The sequence below is a fragment of the Rhea americana genome, unplaced genomic scaffold, assembly GCF_003343005.1.
Source record: "Rhea americana isolate MKP2758 unplaced genomic scaffold, rheAme1 scaffold_36, whole genome shotgun sequence".
In the NCBI taxonomy this organism is placed as follows: Eukaryota; Metazoa; Chordata; class Aves; order Rheiformes; family Rheidae; genus Rhea; species Rhea americana.
Genome location: NW_028186490.1, coordinates 471,273 through 490,796, shown reverse-complemented (window position 1 = coordinate 490,796; position 19,524 = coordinate 471,273). Strand labels below are relative to the sequence as shown.

The 19,524-nt window shown below is 42.9% G+C and overlaps 1 protein-coding gene across 1 annotated transcript in view; it reads right to left on the bottom strand.

Annotated features, from left to right (window-relative positions):
* Positions 1 to 676: 676 nt before the first annotated feature.
* TLL2 (tolloid like 2) overlaps positions 677 to 19,524 on the bottom strand; it is a 99,593-nt gene continuing 80,745 nt past the window's right edge. Inside the window, exons 12-21 of the mRNA XM_085312194.1 lie at positions 17,625 to 17,770; positions 16,508 to 16,703; positions 13,603 to 13,728; positions 10,947 to 11,107; positions 10,051 to 10,231; positions 7,895 to 8,020; positions 6,883 to 7,010; positions 5,871 to 6,084; positions 4,961 to 5,211; positions 677 to 3,069 (exon numbers count right to left, since the gene is read on the bottom strand). Coding sequence (XP_085168320.1) covers positions 2,935 to 3,069; positions 4,961 to 5,211; positions 5,871 to 6,084; positions 6,883 to 7,010; positions 7,895 to 8,020; positions 10,051 to 10,231; positions 10,947 to 11,107; positions 13,603 to 13,728; positions 16,508 to 16,703; positions 17,625 to 17,770 — 1,664 coding nt within the window. The 3' untranslated portion in view covers positions 677 to 2,934. The remainder of the gene's footprint in view (positions 3,070 to 4,960; positions 5,212 to 5,870; positions 6,085 to 6,882; positions 7,011 to 7,894; positions 8,021 to 10,050; positions 10,232 to 10,946; positions 11,108 to 13,602; positions 13,729 to 16,507; positions 16,704 to 17,624; positions 17,771 to 19,524) is intronic.

Sequence of the window (19,524 nt, the reverse complement as noted above, 5' to 3'; positions counted from 1 at the left end):
AAAAAAAAAAAAAAAAAAAAAAGACAAATGCACACATGAAGGTCATTTTCTGCAGAGAATAAATCCCAACTGGCATTAGTAGCAGAAACAAACAATGGATGACAGAACAAGGAATGTATTAAGAAATTTCCTCGCTGTCAAGAAACAGTAAATGCATGCATACAACAGAACGTGCAACTGAATCCAGACTTTAATGAATGTAGAGACTCGTTCTGGGCATAGGTACATTTGGGATTGGTCCCACATCCTCCTCTCTTCCCCCTCTTAAAAAATGATTTTATTCAGTGAAATGTAAAACCACAGAAAGACTGGAATGTGTATGCACACCTTAAAGAGTCTGACTTTTTTTCTTTTTTTTTAAAGAAATTTCATGCATTCAAATTATTGACTGTTAAGACTAGTCAGTACAGCAGAAATGTTCTACATAGATCATTGGTTGAAATGTAGAGTACAACAGTTGTGAATACACTGTCACAAGACATCCGTTTGAATGCTAACAAATGCAGCAGATCTGTCAAACCACATTGCAACAAGCATCTGCAACAAACCAGAGTATACATTCCAAAGACCAAGCAAGATGAGAAATTATCAGAACATGAAACAAAGATGTTAAAGTACACAGGAAGCTTCTAAAGTAACTTCTCTCCAGAGTAATTACTCTCATTAGAGAGCCAGGAAATCTGAATGCTGCTTGCCAGTGAAACTTTCCTTCTATTTCACAGGGAACATGAATGTCATGATCTTATCTCTGGTCCTCAGTTACTCAGATTTTGCTTGAATGGAGGCAAGTAAGAGAGGGACAAAAGCAGACCCTATCTAGCAGAGCTCACTTCCCCAGACCTGTGTTGTCAAAGAGCAAAAGATCAAAAGCTTCACCTATAAAAAGAAGGCTATAAAATTTGAAGAGAAGCAAAATAGAACTAAAAAAAAACCCCAAGCAGAAGTAATATAGTTTTGTACAGCCTGCAATAAAGCTATAGTCAATAATACAGTATTGTTCACATGACATTTATTAAGGCTTTGACTACTGGTCTTCTACATGCAGCCTTCATATACATATAATTGTGTGTGTGTGTGTGTGTATAAATTACTTTTTTTTCTTGTTCTAAACAAGAAAGTATTTCCATGCATTTGCTTCCCTACTATTCACAATAATTGGATCATCCTCTGTTTAAGGACTTGTGGAAAGGCTGGGGTCTATTTGTTACCCATCCAGAAATGCCCTCATCTCCAAGAATGTCATTTGTGCCTAACACTGGTGCTGCCCAACATTTTCCCACAGACATACACCAGAGGAGGACGTGTCACCCTGGAGCCTGACAGTACATTGGTTATGTAAACATAGTAATCCTTGGATCATAAGTACTTTATTAAAGCTAACATACCTCAGCTTTTAGCTTGTAATTGCCCATGAGCGCCTTAATGAAATGCCATTCGGAATAAAGCCTTTTTTTTTTTTGCTTCCCATAACAGCAGCATAATTACAGCAGTTCCCCAAAAGGTGCAGCTTCCTCTACTTTTTCCTAATGAAGTGCCAAGTTAGCTGTTGATTTTGAAAGCCCATGGCTCAGTAGCTTCCACATACACAAATAACTAACATAGAGCATGTCTCAGCCTTACAGCTCAAAGTGCTTAAGTCACTATCTTGCTTGCACATCTGGGTTACAGACTTGCAATGATGTCAAGAGACTGGGCCCTGGCTCAGCGAAGACTGGGGAGAAAGCAGAAACCAGTGGAGCTCTCCTGTTCCTAATCCTATGCCTTGGGCATGTACATGTTCAGCAGGTTCCCAGAGCTCACCAGCACTGACCTCTAGCACGGCCTCTGTCCCACTGCTTGAGGATCACCCAGTGACACAGTGCTGAGAATTCTGACTAATTCTACCTGACATTTCCTTCTGCGAAACGCTCTGCTAGCTGATGTGGCAGAGAGCTCTAAGGTTGCTGTGGAGAACTATGGGAAGAGCAGCTCAGCCAAGAGAAGCGAGGACTTATGAGGAAGTAGCACTAGGGAACAATAGAAGGGTGGGAACGAAGGACCATAAAGTAGGTTAGCAAAACAAAGGGAGTGGAATGATGACGAAAAATTTTTTATTTAAGACAAGACCTGGACAGTTGCCACAGCCATCTGAGTTGCCTTGTTGTGGCAGAGTAATGGGATCAGACTATGAGTGCTCCAGTGGCTAAATGTGCCCTGACTTCCACCACAGCACTTCCTCATCAGCCACAGCCTCTCCCTTGGCCACTGCATTGAAATGCTTCCATTCTACAGGTACCATGACAATTACTGCAATCACGCGCTGGGCACTTCTCATTGTTCATGGTTCGAAGTACATAGCAGCCCTAAAGAGACTCTCTCCATGTCCTTGCCTGTCTACACACACAATAATCAAGAAAATAAATAAATGAGACAGAAGGAGTCATGGAATCTGAAGTCACAATCATCTGGTTGCTGACATATTGCACAGAGTATTTTGGGCTGGTAGAGGACAGTGGGTGGACCGAAAGATCCATCAAGAAAATCCTACTGGGTGGCTGTCCACATCATCTGCTCCAGAAGATGCTTTCAGACAGCTCATGTGTACGGGATGCTTAGGAAATGTCGCCTAGAAATAGGATATAGAAGAAACCAAGGCTTTTTTTCAACTCAAACTCGGTCTTCTCTCAGCCTGTGGCAAGCTGTGCAAAATACAAGATTTATGCCCTGGCAGGTATGATCAGAAGACAATTTTTGGTCCTGGGTATGTAAGCAGGAGAAAGATTATGATAATTTTTTCAGAGGCAAATCTTTGAACTGGATTTAGTTTTAGTTACAGAAAATATTGTACACTGCTTTGGGCTAGGTGTACAGGAGCATAAAAAGACAAAGATCACAGTTAAATGTAGTTAAATGTCTCAGTCTTCACATGGGGAAAGTCTGTGAGGAGCAGTCAAACTACTTTCTCATGTGCAGTGCATCCTGAAATTTGGTACTTATGTATCGGGCGTGAAAGCCTTTCTTGTTGATGGTCTCATCTGTGTGGAATCGAATCATGATGGAATCCCCTGCAGAGTAAATTTCTTCCAAAGGCTGCAGGAAAGAAAATAAGACAGCACGAAGTGGTAAAATCTGCATGATAAATAATTATTTGCACAATGATGACAGAGTTTAAGCTCACAGTGAAGATAAAATGGTCGGGAAACATGGAAACTGAGTGTTCAGTATGTCCTGCCCTGCTCTGACTTCTTGAGCACATCATAAAATAGAAGACCTCTTACTTGCCAGTAAATCATGGTGCTAGGCACCAGATTTCTGACAGCTGTGGTTCAGATCATAATGATCTTCCCCCAAGACTTGGAGGGAGAAGACCCTGTGTGCCCCCCTCCAGTCCTATTGCTTTCTGTGATTGCTCAAGAGGTCAATCAACCACTGTATTGATTCACCAGGTTGGCAGAGAGAAGCAGAGAAGCTTATGCAATCCATGCCTTCATGCAGGGATTCTTTTGCTCTCCCAGAGCTCAGCAGTTGCTCGTGTTTTTACTCCTTACAAGTTGAGTACCTTGGCTAGATACAAACAGAAATAGAGGTGCTACCTTCACACAAAATCAGCCCTTCTGCACTGGGCAGGTTGGCAGCAGCAGGCCTCCTAGAAAACAGGATTGGAAGGCTCCCCAAGAAATCCTCCTCCTGCCCCAAAACAGGATCACACTCCCCAAAACATTTCTATCAGATTACTGCCCAACACGCTCTAAAAATCACTTGTGATGGAGATCCTCCCTCTTCCAGACATCCATTCCAACACTTTTCCATTCCCACCATCAGGAAGTTCTTCCTCACATATAGCCTGGATCTCTCTTGCTGCAAATTTAAGCCTATTACTTTTGTGAACAACCCTTGTCCCAACTTAGTGGACATGGAGAACAGCTTGTTCCCTTGCTCTTTACATGCTTGCCTTTTTGTCCAGTCCGCTGGATGCCAGTCCACTCTACAATCCCAGTTCTACCAATTGTTCCGTAAGTCACATTCACCGGACTCTTTGTTGTTATTTTTCTAGTCTTCTGAGCTTGCTCTAAATGATTCTACTATTTTCAGGAAATGACACAATCCAAACTGGACCCTATTTTGCAGCTGACGCCCTTCCAGGGTCAAATAGTGGCAGAATAACTTACTGTATCTTACTTGCAAATTCCTGTTCTCTTCCCCACTGACGAGCTGTGACCTACTTAAACCTACCTGTGCTTCTCTATAGAACTGATGCTTTCCTGGCCAATCTTCTTTTCATCCTTGTGTTAATGAGTCATTTGGTGTGATCTGGCCTGAACTGCTTCACATTGAGCTGCTCTACCTCTGTTTATTTTCCAAACCATCTCCCCAGTTTGCCAGGCCTGTTTCAACACTCTTTCTGCCTGTCTGTGTCTTTTTAAATTCAATAATCACCTTCTCCATTTCAATGCTGGATTCACAGATAAATCAAACACAGAACCTCTGGTTTTAAATACCACTCATTATTGCCTGCATTAACAGAGTCACCTCTATTAATCAGGACATAGATAATGGTTTAGGAGACAACATACTATCCTGCAGTTAACAAGCAACTCTGCAAGTCTCTCCACAGCATGGCTGCAACATTACCTTGCTTCAGGAAGAAAGTGACTAAGGATTAAATTGGGCTTTGGAAGCTGAGTTTCCCACAGCTACACAATGTTCTAACTGCAGTCTTGGGGCACAGCACAGGGCAGTGCCATGCTGCTTCTCATGCCTCTGCACTAACAAGGAGAAGTCAATTGGCAAGGTTTCCAAACCAAGTTGTGTATCAAATAAAGTGGCTGTGATCTCTGGCCATAGGGGAGTAAGCAAAGACCAGTCACAAAAAGCATTTTTATCCCAGTTTGTGTCAGCTGCCCTCTCCAAAAAGAATATAAGAATACCTTTCTTTGTGACTTCCAGGTACCCCTAAGAAATCATCACCACCATGGCTTACCCCTGAGCCACAGAAGCGTCCCAGTCGGGGTGCAGTGCTGTCATAACCATCGTAGATCTCCATGTAGTCATACCCACAGTCAGCCTCCTCCTCAATCTCAAATGTCTGGAATATCAGCTCCACTCCATACCCATCTTCAGCTACAATCACCCAGTCACAGTTGGACTGTCCCGGATAGTTGTTGTCCCCAAACTGAGCATGGGAATAGAGTTCCTGACTTTGTACTTCAGCCTTTAAGAGGCCACCACACTCTGGAGGAAGAAGAGGGTACATAACAGTCTCCCAGAGACTCCACCTCATAACAGTGTTTGTGTAAAATGCATGTACTTTGGTGCAGAGTTTATCTGCAGCCAACCAGGAGGAGGCAGTCAGCAATCTACTCACACATACACTACCACTCTTAGAATTTGTTTCATTTGTTTGCAGTTGCAGAGATTTCAGAAAACTAAACCTTGATTAAAACTAAGATTTCCAAGACCAGTCAGGGCTGCCACAAATAAAAGATTAAGCTTGTGTGTGCCCACAGCACACCTCTGTCTCTACCATAACCCATTCAATATGGGCCTGTTCTGTGTGTGGGCCTATACACCTGACTGGCAATTCTTTGTCAGGTACATATTCTGAAGAATAGAAGAACAGTTGCTCCTCAACCAAGCATCTCTAATTTATATATGAAAAGATGAGTAGGAATGTCTGTTATGAAGAGACCTCTCAGCTGATACGGAAATTGGCATGAACTGTACAGTGCAAACAATGTTCTGGAAACTGGTTAGCATTATTTACAACCAGTTAAAACTCAGGTTTTGCTCATTTTGTTGAAAAGTGTGTCTGGTTTGGCCTGGCAAACACCGCAGTGAGAAATCTGATCACACCTCCTCACACTGGGGTATTGGCAGGAAACACAGCTTACCCGTGCTGTGCTTTGCCTGGAAGCCTTTTCTTTGTACAGAAGCATCAGAGTAAAACCTAAGGAACATCTTGTTAGTAGAAGTCACCACAGGGTTTGGTTTCTTGCTGCCACAGAAACGGCCAAGGATAGGCGACTTGCTGTTGGGCCCATCATATATTTCTAAGTGGTCATAGGCACATTCCTGATGCTGTTCAATTTCAAACTCATTGAAGGTCTGCAGTAAGAACAGAATAAGTAGAATTAAGAAAGATGCTTGTAAATCTGAGTAGCTGTTTAGCAGAGGATGAAATGCCCAAGAAGAAATAGGTCAAATAATATGTCCAACTCCTCACATGCAAACAAAAACAGAATCACATGCTTTCAGATGAAAGTGATCTCAGGATGATGGAGCTCAGTTCATAAGCACGTCTTCCGTAGCCTTAGCTCTACTGCCTTGCATGCATGCATGACAATGGTCTTCAATTACAAGTCCAATACACTCTCATTTTCCCTGCTGGTAATCCTGCCTAATGCACTGAATGGGCAATTGTTCAGTATTACTTCCTCCAAAGACTCCTTTGGATCCAGGAATTATTTTCCCCAAGGGCATGGACTGGCCACATAGCTTTGGGCATGTCCTGCCACATGCATCAGTCTGCACTGTAAAATGGGGCTGATGCATCCTCCTCAGAGAGGCTGAGGACTGGCACTGCCCTCACTTTATGTGAAGATGGTCCCAGCAAGGTGGCTTGCAAGCAGGGATAGGGAGGAGAGGGCATGTAACTGCCTGTTGCACCTTCTTTTAACAGAGCAGGCCGTGTTCCACAGGCACTGCCTTAGAGTCTCCTCTAAGCTGCCTCATCTCCCTATGCCCCTCTGAGACTTTCTGCCCATTCCTAGCCCAGAGGCAGCCTCCTGGGACCCCCTCCATCTAGCACCCCACTAACCTTTCCTCTCACACAATGGCAGGGAGATATCACTTTAGCAAGGCATAATTTAGCCTGCTTCTCCTCTTTCGCTTTCTGTTACTCACTACTTTCACTCGGTGGCCAGGTGTTGCAGAGATATTCCAGGTGCATTCTTTCCGGCTGGGGTACTTGTCAGGCCAGTTTGGACTGCTCATCATTCCCTCCACACTGCTCAGTTTGTGCTCGCAACCAGCTTGAGAGAGAGAGAGATCAAAAGATGGAGGCATCGAGGCAGGTCTCACAGGGGAACTGTGTTACTATACTGTACTACATGCTCCTCCCTGTCCACTGAAACCCTCAAAAGGGCAGAAGCAGAGAATATTTCAATCATTGAATAAAGTTTTTTAGGATTACTGCATAGTTCTGGGTGGATCTGTGCCTAGCAAGGCTTATACTTCTGATATCCCAGAGTGCAGCCAGACTAGGCGGCTGAGCTAATCAGACAGCTGGTGCAATAGGTCATCTTACTTCCCTCTTCCTCCACTCCTGTTCCTCCATTTTTTCTCCCCTGCTCCCAAAGACACGGGCTCCACTGAGTTGATGCTGGTGCTATCTGAGCCCTGTCTGAGCTGTTTGTTTTGTTGACTCAGCAAGTTGAATCTGTTCATGGAGAAATCAGGCAAGTGGAGACTTCCTCCATGGAAGGCCATGGGAGTACATATCCAGGGGTGGTATGTAAAAATAATGAAATTTTTGAAAGCATCAAAGTGTTAGATCAGCTCAGTCTCTCTCTTCTGACTGAACCTAAGGCTTAAATGATAGCTGGAGCAACAAGTAAACAACAAGGTGGTGTTTCACAATTACTTACTGGCTTCTTTTGCTAGCCCAGCTTCTTACTCCCAACTCTGTCTATCCCTATGGCCATGTGGAGGGCCAGACTGGGGAATAGATCCAGCTAATAAAAACTCTCTTTTTGCTTTTGCTGGAGAATTTTTCAGCTATATCAGTGCTCCACCTTGGTATGCCACCCAGCTGTACAAACATGCTTCCAATATGGGGCAGGAAGCGCTCTGGATCAAGAAGCATTTGAGAATAAAGACTGCTTAACTTGCCTGGATGTAAGAAGTGGGGCCTTACCTTCTTTGCAATCATGGCTGTTTTCATGCAGCACAAACCCGTTTCTGCAATGGCATACATAGCTCCCAAAGGTGTTGATGCATTCATGCTGGCAGCCACCATTATCTTTGGAGCATTCGTCCTTGTCTGAGCAGGATCAAACCAACAAATACTGAGGTGCCAGCAAGAAACAGGCTAATGCAGCTACCAGCTGCGATTCCCATATCCAAACTGGCAAATACCAATGCAAACTTTAACTCTCTGCTGCTGGATTAGTCCAGTCACATTTTTAGCCTCAGGTATGATTCTTTTCAATCATCTTTCATTCCATAAAATACATCACAAATGTGTTTTATTATATAATGTAGGTTTTGAATGATTAAATAGTCCTATTGTTAACAGAAAACTAAGAGCAATGCCTCATTATTTTAGAATAGGGTTCAGGAGAAATATTACACAAATTTATCTACTTAGGCAAAAAATCCACTGGCCCATATTTATATTTTCAAGTTCCTGTGTACATTGATGAGCCCTTATCTTTAAATAGTTTTGCCTGAAAGCACAAGGAACCACATGGAAAAGAGATTCCAAGGTATAAGCTGATCTCTGAAGCTGCAATATGTCTCAGTAGATTTTCACTCAAGTATGTTTAGCTTTATGCAGAAGCTACAGGGCCAAAGAAGGGCCTGTCTTTTTCACCCTTATGGGACAGTGGCACGTGTAGGTAGCAGAGAAAATGGAAGATCAGACACTTCTATTCCACCTTTTCCTTAAGCAAATATAAGCAGTTTGGCTTAGAAAAATTCAGGCTTAAAGTAAAGGGAAAGGATCCAGAAAGCACAGTGGAAACCACTTACTTAGCACCCTCCCACTACATACAGTTCCCTTCACAAACTGTTCCAGCTGAAAAGAAAGTGGGATTTTGTCCCTACTGCTCTTCATAGCAGGTGTTCCTGAATCTCAGTGCTCTGACCTTAGGATCTTTTCTCGGTTTCCAGTCCGGTTTCATTTATCTCCAACTTACCTCCAATTTTTCTTGTGCCTGTGCTTTCCCTGGACTGCATTACCTTCTTCTGTCTCTTCACACCCAAACATATTTCTAGATAAAACATACTCTACCCCATCCTTTCTCTTTTTACACTTAATAAGCCAGTTCTCTTGCCCTGGTTCTCCTCTGCATCTACCTTAATTTGAGGTCATTTTGTCTGATTAGCTGCAGATTGTCCTACTCAAAAATACTTATACTGGTCCACTTCTGGACAGCGTGGTTCCATTTTCATGTAATCTCTACAAATGCCTACCACAAGATGCATCACTGAAACAAAGAGCTATGAAAGGTTCAGACCAAGGGATTAGAAATCTCCAATAGCATGCAAAGCTTAGATAGGATGGATTGCAGTACAGAAGACTTCTGGAAATTTTCTAGCTCTTCTAGTTTCAGAGAGAAAGCTAATGACTCCTGAGGCAGAAAGAACTTCTGGGATCAGGTTTCCCAGTGCTTCCTTCTGCAGGGGACTGGGAGCGTTGATGAAATTCATGCACCTTGCTGACACCACACTGTGAAACTGGACCACACACTGTGCTGAGAAACCAAGATGAAAAAGTCACAACACAGAGCAACCATATTTTTTAGATGTAAATAACCATGCAGTCGGCTGCCTAAATTAAAAGGAGCTTGAAGAATCATAGAATCAGTAAGGTTGAAAGGGACCTCTGGAGATCATCTAGTCCAATCTCCCTGCTCAAGCAGTGTCACCTAGAGCATGTTAGACAGGGTTGCATCCAGGTGGGCCTTGAATATCTCCAGAGAAGGAGACTCCACAACCTCACAGTGAAGAAATTCCTCCTCATATTCAGGTGGAACTTCCTGTGGTTCCGTTTTTGCCCGTTGCCTCCTGTCCTGTCACATGGGACAACTGAAAAGAGTTTTTCCCCATCCCCTTCACACCCTCCCTTCAGGTACTTGTACACACTGATAAGATCCCCCCTCAGTCTTCTCTTCCCCAGGCTAAACAGGCCCAGCTCTTGCASCCGTTCCTCATAGGGCAGRTGCTCCAGCCCTCTAACCATCTTCGTAGCCCCGTGCTGGACTCTCTCCAGTAGCTCCATAGAAAATTCACCTAAAACAAGATTTTCAGACAAGACAACCAAGTAACAGAGAGAAAACAGCCACATACCAGAGAAGAAGTGAATTTTGAACCCTTTCTTGGAGACTGTGTTGTCTGATTTGAACTCCAGTCTCATGTTGTTGCTGTATGATGTGATTACTTCAGGTTTCTCTGACCCACAGAATTTGCCGTGCAGTTTGGAGTCAGAAGCCAACCCACTGCGAATCTCAACATAGTCATATTTACAGACCTGTCAAGAAAGGAGGAGGTTTCTCAGCTCAATGGAGACAGAACAGAGCTTTTCAGAGGAAGAGGACAGAGGCTTGAGTGACAGGGAAAGGAAACACCCCTATACTCAAGCATACTCCTAATTTCCCCAAATTCTCCTTTGTCTTATAGCATGAGTGTGTTTATCAGAATAGCAGGGTTCCATTTAATCTAGCTAAAATAATTTCCTCCTTGTCTGAAAGCTTGACAGCCTTTACTGAACTTCAGCAGCCTGCTGAATTAAGGTAGAGCACTGCCCCCATTTACAGTGCAGGAAGTAAGACCTGAATGCTTTGCTCAGAATCCATCCCTGGCAAGGCAGAGAACTCTGTTTTATTTTGTTTATCCTCAACCTAGGAACTACCTCGTTGTTTATTTCCAATGACCTCCCTATAAAAGCAGGCCACAGAGGGGAAAACACCAAATAGGGGATGGAAAACACCTAAAAATATTAAAAGCTAGAGAGAAGATAGAGGGAAAAAAACCTCATTTATAACAAAACAGCTTTAATTCTTCCACTCTCTAGGGAAAACAGATCCCAGCTTCAAGGAGAACAATTACTGCTAATGGCTCTCAAGGGCTGGGAAACAACCAGAAGCTCCATCAGTGGAACACATACTCTTTTGTACCCCAAAGACTTATTCAGTTCTGGGTTATCCAACAATTACACCGCCAAGATACGGGGACTGGTTACGTACATCATTGCCTTCCAGCTCAAACACTTCGAACTGCAGAGAGATCCGGTACTGGGCTGGAGCTACCACCTGCCAGACGCAGTTTTTGTTAGTAGGATATTCCTTGGGCCATCCAGGGCTAGTGATGGTCCCATTGAGCTTGGTGATGAAGCCCCCACAGGCAGCTGGAGAGGCAATAAATGAACACAAGGTTTACTTGGTTCCATCCAGACACAGAATTTGGGCCACATTGTTAGCTAGAAAATAAATCAGATCCTGGCTGGTGGCATGTTTCAAATCCCAGCCTCCGGAACAGGTGTTAAAAGGGGGGTGGGGGGGAGCTATGGAGAAAGCAGAAACTTTACTTACTATAAATCACAAGTGAAGAACACACAGCTAGTCCGTGGCCGTGAGAGCTACCTTAACTGCGCAAGATTGATCTCCGTTATACTCTATGGCCTTGGTTTTACTGTGAATCAGCAGACTTGACATACACAACACATCTGATAAGGCCAGCTTAGTAAGTTTACCCATATTTCTGATAGCATTCAAATGCCTGATTTTTGCAACCTAAAATACTTGTAGCCCCAATCCAAAACATACAGAGTGATGACACTTTGTCCTACCAACCTTTGAAGTTCACCAGCTGACTAATTAGAAGGTAATAGAATCCTAGAGAAAACACCTATGTCAGCAGTTTGGTGGCTTGTTACATGTGGGTAGCATCTTAACTAGGGAAAACTGACAACAACTGAGAGACAGTTCTATTCTCCTATTTCCTTTAAAAATTCAGGACATTTCAGCTTCATCATCCTGAGAGAGGACATGGCTTTTACATCAAAGGAATAAACCTCAGTTTGTTATTTGGATGCAAAATTCTACCTGCAATGAAGCAATTTTTTCATTGCTGTTTCCTAGTGGTAACAAGATAAGGCCAGATCCTCAAAATTCACAGCGATAAAAGCTTCCTGTGTTTTGGTCCCAGTATCATTTTGCATTAAGAGAACTAAACTAATTAAGAGCAACTTCAATGCAAAAGGCACAGTGAAGCTGCATATCAACTGCAAGTGTTTTAGGGACTTGTTCAAGCACAAATGGAAACATGACCAAGGGTGTTGATGGTAGAGCCAAACAAAACCGACAAGTAAGGACTGCACAAAGCATTTAGATTTTCACCCAAACTTTCCAATTCATTTGTTTATTACCTATAGTGCTTCACTAGTTTTAGCAGAGCAAGAACAACCATTTCCTTCAGTGGGGCCTAGCATTTATCTGAGCAACCTGGTGGTTAAACTTAGATCCCTTTCCATCAGGATGAGCACAGCTGTCTGAGCTGGGGATTATTCAGCTATACGGACCACTCCTGTGTCACGTGAAAGTACGGAGCAGCAACACAAAGGGGAGTCACGCAGTCCTCACCACAGACCTACATCTGCAGCAGTCTTCTCAGTAGATCTGCTCTGTGCTGAAGAGGCAGGAGAGCACTTACCTCCATCCTAAGGTATCCTAAGACCAGGATCTTTAGTCCCTGCATTCACTGTCCGTCTCAAAGGAAGAAATTTTCTTGCGGTTTCCAGTGTAGGCCTCAAAACTAAAAAATGTGTCTGTGGTGTGCTTTCAGTATCCAGATGCAGTGCATTTTATCTTCATTATGCTGTTGCCTATTGCATTACATTTTGTAGAGTAACACCTGGAGCAGCAAAAGCTATCAACATTGATGTGCATCACTACAATTTCAAAAACTACTCTCTCTGTATTGCCCACAAATGGAGTTTGAAATAGGAGGCTAAGAGTGAAGGCCAGAAAATGCCTGGAAAATTACACTGACTTGCTCAGAACTGCAACAAATTATTTAAAAAATAAGGTATCACTTCCAGAATTCTTTTGCATGCACTTAACTGCTCCCACAAAGTCAACATCAGCCTTGCTCAACAGACTGGCTAAAGCAGAAGCCAGGGCGAACCAGGTCACTTTGAGAATTTCATTCACAGTATGCGGAGTTCCCTAAACATATCTCAGCTAACAGGAAAAAATAAGAGATAAGACCAACATGTGGATTTCACAACGCTGGTAGCTTCACTGTTTGTGAAAGTAAGCACTTGTTGCAAGAGAGTGGTTCTATAACTATAGTCTGACAAAAACAGCTTTTATCAAACATGAATGCTTTCTTGTATCAAAAAAAATGGAATTGATTCATTATCTATTTTGCATGAGTAAACATTGATATTTTTGTCTACAATAAGCAGGGTTTTTTCAGCCTTAGATTGAAATATTTTGATTCTGTAGCACTCCTGTCATGTCATCTGGTAGTCAGAGTTACTGCCTTCTGTAAACTGGATTTCTCATCTGAGATTCACCTCCCAAGACACACTCGGACCATTCAACTGTCACAAGGTAATGGCGCCTCTCTATGGTGCATTGTGGGAACTCCGATCAGATCATGGATCCCAGGCCAGAAAGCAAGGTTTAAGAGGGATTTAGGCAGCAGAGAATCAGAGTATTTTCAGTTCTTCACTCTAAACTTGATTTAAATGGGAAATGTTGACAAAAGAAAATAGTGGGGCAAGTACACAGAAACAAAGATGGAGAGGAAAGGAGAATCATCTCCAAGCTAGTTCAATTTCATTACTAGCTTAGTATCCATCCTAAAGACAGATGCTCCAATCTGTACGCTACTCACCTTCACAACTCTTCTTATCAGCAGTCAGCTCATAGCCAGGTTCACAGGTGCATATGTAGCTACCCAGTGTGTTCTCACACAGCTGCTCACACCCACCATTGTCTGGCAGAGAACATTCATCCATTTCTGTCAGGAGAAAAACAGAACAAGTCACACTTTCCAAGCACCCAAATTCCCTAATATTTTCCTAGGCAACACTTTGGGGCAGAAAGAACAGAGTCCCGCCTGACAAGCAGAGCCCATGGACCAGGTACTGCAGCAAACCTGACAAGTGCTAAAGCATTCCTACCACCAAAAACTCAAAGGCTAAACATTTCTATCACCACCCACAGGGCCTAAGTGTTTTTTCTAGACAGATGCAGGAAAACATGATCTCCTGTAAAGACTTCACTGCATTTTGTTCTCATTTGCCCTTTTTTTGTTGTTTTTGTTTTTTATTCCTTATACTCTTAAGTGACTTGACGTATCAAAAACTAGCTCATTATAATAAGCTCATTATAACCATATCCCACTGAATAAAGTACAGCAAAGGACCTGGGAGGACATGCAGATTGTTTTTACTGTTTGTAGACACACATTAGTTGCTACACTTGATTTTGAAACCAGGTTCTCCCAAACAGATCTCAACAATCTAAGCTGACATTTTATTATAGAGATAGCCAGATTTACTATCTTCTCACCCTGGCTCCTGATTCCATGTACATCCCTTAATAGATTGTTTTATGGACGTGCTCCTGTAAAAGTTAATGCTACGTAGACCAAATGGGAACAGTCCTGATAGCACTGTCTTTCTCAAAGCCTTTGACAGTCAGGAGCCCTCTGCTGTAACAGTTCCAGTTCAAATAGATTTAATTTTCCTGTTTCTATTTGTGGACTTACTAATAAGAGAGTATTGCTTTGCTGCTCTGTGCTTGGACACATTACAGCAGCTTCTAATCTGGCTGTTAAATCATTTGCTGAGAGAAAAGAGAGGCTGCAACTTCTATCATCATCAAAAATCCCCATCTTCACCAAGAGAGCGACATAAATACTGGCGTCCTGGCATTGGGCAGCTATGTTTTGCAAAGTATTTTATTTCCCCTAACATTCACCATCAAGAAGAAAGGTACAATGTGCATGCAAGAGAGGCACCTCACTACTAATATTTCAACCATATAGAGATCTGGCTTCAGTGATACAACTGTCACTAAAATTAAGATAACTAACGAAGAATAGTCTTAGAGCTTTCCCTTGAGATATACGTGGTGGAATGGGCATTAGATCTTCGTTATCTTCGTGACACTGTCATCTTGGACCTGACCAAAGACCTACCTTCTGTGATCTGACTGTTTGCAGGTTTACTTTCACTGAAAAGCTAGAAGTTAGCACTGCATGTTCTCACAGGGCATTAATTTCAGTTCAGTCCTTAACTCTGTTTTCTTTCCCAACATTATAAGACATGTAATTGTAGCTCTGTACACAATTCATTAAGGCAAAGTTGATCCAGTGCTCTGTCAGCTGAGGACGGCAGTCTGCAGGTTGCTTGCAGAGCAATCTAATTTGTTCATTTACTTCATTTAAGGAGCATATGCCAATCACAATCCCTCTGGATAGAGTAGACTTCAGGTCCCAGCTTGAAACTCCACATGGAGCTTGCAGGTATGTCTACACAGCTTTTGAAACTGACATCAATAAGCTCTGCCCACAAGGCAACCTGGCTAGAAGCTGCATAGCTATGGCTACTGTGGTGCTTGGCCCAAGCGAATACACTTTGCCTCTCAGCTGGACTTACTAGCATGGACTCAGCGACACCATAAACACTCATGAACTACAGTTGTGTATCTCAAAATCTATTTCTGGGCATCTTTATCCCAAGAAAACATTTCAGAGGCAGGTGTACTCTATAAACTTGCAGGAAAACTTCATATTATACAGGCCAAGAAGTCTCTGGCTAGTGCTAGACCCCAGAAGACACCTGTGCACACAGTCAGTGTGCACTACCCGCTCCTGAAAGAGGCTAACACATCTTTGGGAAGAAGTACTGACTGTGTCTTTACGGAATCTGAGAATTTAAGGAAGGGAATCCAAGCACTGTGAGAGTTGTCCAGCATCTGGAATGAAACACCACAATACTTGCCAGAGATCTTTTAATCACCCTAAATGGAAGACAGAAATTAAAGTAGAAGAAAGGACTTACACAATCCAAATACTGGCATTGCAGCTATTAGGTTCAGAGACAGGTGTACAGAAATAAAAGAGAAACATGATTCTATCCATCTAACAGCAGTTCCAACAGGTATTTTCCAAGCAGTTAGATATTTGCCTCTTGCCTTTATTAAGCCACCAGAATGCTTGGAAAGGTTCAGCTCTTAGCAAAATCTTTGTCTTGGCTCACATCTTCCTGAACAGGATCTCTGTTTAGGAACACATTTGTTTCCTAAACAAGCAAATCTTCCCTGGGATTCTCCTTGCATTCAAACTTTCTCTCTCTCCAAAGTTTTCTTTTAGTGTATAACTTTAGACAGTTGTTTTCACCACTTTTTGAACAGTACTAGTAAACTTCCTGGAAAATGTCAGTGTCCCTTGGCATAGATAAATGGGGGCCACATGCTGTCCAGCTGTTAAACACAAGGTATTAGTGTGTGTGCTGCTACTGACCTGTAGATGAACTGCTAGGTACTCTGTACCTAGCAGGTACAGGTAGGTACTCTGTCTCATCAGGGAGGCAGTGTTCATGCCGTAGCCTCGGCCCCATCTACACTCTCAAAGCAATTTGCATATAAATTTGACATTGACAGTTGTACAGACAAGACTAATAAATTTCAACTAAAAATAGATATAATGGTAACTGATTGCTTTGGTATGACAGTAGGTTAAGCAATGACCGATCCTTGATCTTTACCTTGAGAGTTACTAGAAGACATACCTTTAAAGAAATTTGCTGCAAAGCCTGCTTTATTGATGGTTGCATCTGATGCAAACTTCATCCATATCTTATTTGAGCTGGATTTGACATCTTCTGGCTTCTCATAGCCACAGAAGTGACCGATCAATGGGCTGTATTCACTGAGGCCATCTCGGATCTCCAGGTAGTCATAAGAACATGTGTCATGCCATTCGATCTGCAAAGGAAAAGGGCTGTGTCTGTACCTGACTACTATGAGAGCTCTGGGTCCTAGCTACTCAGACTTTGCCCACCAATCAGCTTCCAAAGAAGCATCCCAAACAACTGATCACAACTAGGCCTTTGTCTCATGGCTGCCATCGAACATTCCTGCAGCCTAAACCACATTCAAGCACAGGCACATGTCAGTTCTACTGCCATTTCATGGCTATCTCTCCATGAAGCTTGATCCTTGACTATCGACAGGCTGCTTTGCCATGAGAAGCTGTAAGGGACAGAGCAGAACAACTACAAAAAACAAACAAACAAACAAAAAAAAAAGAACAAAAAAAAGGCTCACAGAATAGCTAAGATGTTGTGGTGTCAGCCCTTTCTTGGACTGTACACAAGCCATAGTGTCCTGTGGGCAAGATGGGACTTGCATACTAACCCAGGTCCTGCCCACTCCTGTCTTTGACTTATACATTAGTAGTCAGCAAACAGTTCATAGGGCTCCTGACCAAGAGTCTAACATATCCTATAAACTGCTAGCCTGAACCATGATGTTTCTTTAGAGAGTCACAAATATACTGAAACATGCCAAGCCACAGTGAGAGCAACACGATTTTTTTGCCTGATTTCAATCATTCAAATTCATTTGACCAGAATGAAGAGACAGGAACTCATGCTTCCCTATTTAACATGATCAACTATTTTGTGCTCCTCTAATTCCTCCTGTCTACAGTAAGTTTTCAAAAATTCATTGTATTTAAACCTTGGCTTGAAAATACCTGAGTGATCTTCTGGTGAGGAGAAATAATGTTCTGAACTATTCAAAAGACTTCTTTAAACATGCTATTATTTAAATCACTTCCTGTTTACTTTTAAAGGACCTATACGCTGTAATAACCATTCAACAGCGCACAGTGACCTTTCTCACCTCAAAGGCTTGGAATGTGATTCCTATGTGAAAGCCCTCAGAAACTGTGATCTTCCAGATGCATTCTTTGGAAGGTCTGTAGTCATCTGGGTAATTGGGAGATTGGATTTGGCCAGCATCTTTGTGAATTTCTCCACCACAAATAGCTTCATAAAAAACAAACAGCAAAAACACAAGATTACAGGCTTTTCCTTAGCTAAAGTCTGCTCCAAAAATGGCCTTCTTCCTCACTCAAATCTGTATTGATACCCCTAATTCCATAAAGGGAATACACAAGTCACGGAAGTTTTTACAAATACAACATTCAATCTTCATGACTGTGTCTTCTGTTTCGTTGTATCAGCCTCCTTAGAAGGTGAACAAATAGGGACAGAGAAGATTTATGGATTTGTATGTTTCCCAGTGCTGGTCACCTTTATAACTACCTAACACCTGGTATCAGCACTAAGGACCAAGAGAAGATGTAAAATCATAGAATCATAAGGTTGGAAGGGACCTCTGGAGATCATCTAGTCCAGCCCTCAGCATAGCCCCATATGGGGATTGAACCCATGACCTTGGCATTAGCAACACCGTGCTCTAACCAACTGAGCTAAACCAGTCAGGGTAAAATAACAAATCAAAAAAAAAAAAAAAAAAGTGACAAATCTAATCCAGCCACACGATGGCAATACTAACAAGCATGAGGAGAACAGTTCACCAGGAGACCATCAAGCTGACTGCTGGGCATGAAAATTCAAGCTTTGTAGTAAATGCAGAAATTAGTAAGTTTAAAGGCCAAGAACAGATAACTAAATATAAAACATAGTTTAATGCAAGAGTAGCAGAGACCTTAAAGACAGCATCAGTTCAGCATGGGCCGACCTTCTGGAGAGCAGTTCTGCAGAGAAGGACCTGGAAGTGCTGGTAGATGACAAGTTGACCATGAGCCAACAAGGTACTCTTGTGGCCAAGAAAGCCAATGGTATCCTGGGGTGCTCTGGGAAGACTGTTGCCAGCAGGGCGAGGGAGGTGATCCTGCCCCTCTACTCAGCCCCGGGGAGGCCTCATCTCGAGTCCTGTGTCCAGTTCTGGGCTCCCCAGGACAAGAGAGACATGGAGCTATTGGAGAGAGTGCAGCGTAGGGCTACAAAGATGATCAGAGGGCTGGAGCATCTGCCCTACGAGAGCTGGGCCTCTTTAGCTTGGGGAAGAGAAGACTGAGGGGGGATCTTATCAATGTGTGTAAGTGCTTGAAGGGAGGGTGTCAAGGGGATGGGGAAAAACTCTTTTCAGTTGTCCCATGTGACAGGACAAGAGGCAATGGGCAGAAACTGAAGGACAGGCAGTTCCGCCTGAAGGTGAGGGGGAATTTCTTCACTGTGAGAGTGATGGAGCACTGGGACAGGTTGCCCAGAGAGGTTGTGGAGTCTCCTTCTCTGGAGAGATTCAAGGCCTGCCTGGATGCAACCCTGTCTAACATGCTCTAAGTGACCCTGCTGAGCAGGGAGGTTGGACTAGATGGTCTCCAGAGGTCCCTTCCAACCTTACTGATTCTATGATTCTATGATAACAGGTTAATGTTACTCCATGGTCAAACATACACAGACACCCCTGAAGGTGGCAAAAGAATTTTTGGCTGTGCCTAAAATGAAACAAATGCAAAGCACTGACAGTAAGTACAAGAGAGATGACCTTACAATGGCATCTGCTAGACATCAGTCTACCTCACACTCAGGATCTCCCCACAACACATTATGTTAGCAGTTCAGATGAGGGTTGCTCTACAATGTCCCAAAGGGTGCTTATGTGAGGTTATGTTGTCTTGGTTTTGCCTGGTGAATTAGTAGTATTTAACAACTACCTATTTAAACGCACTCTTTTGCTGAGACAGCGCTAATCTTTTTTGCCGTAGCATCCA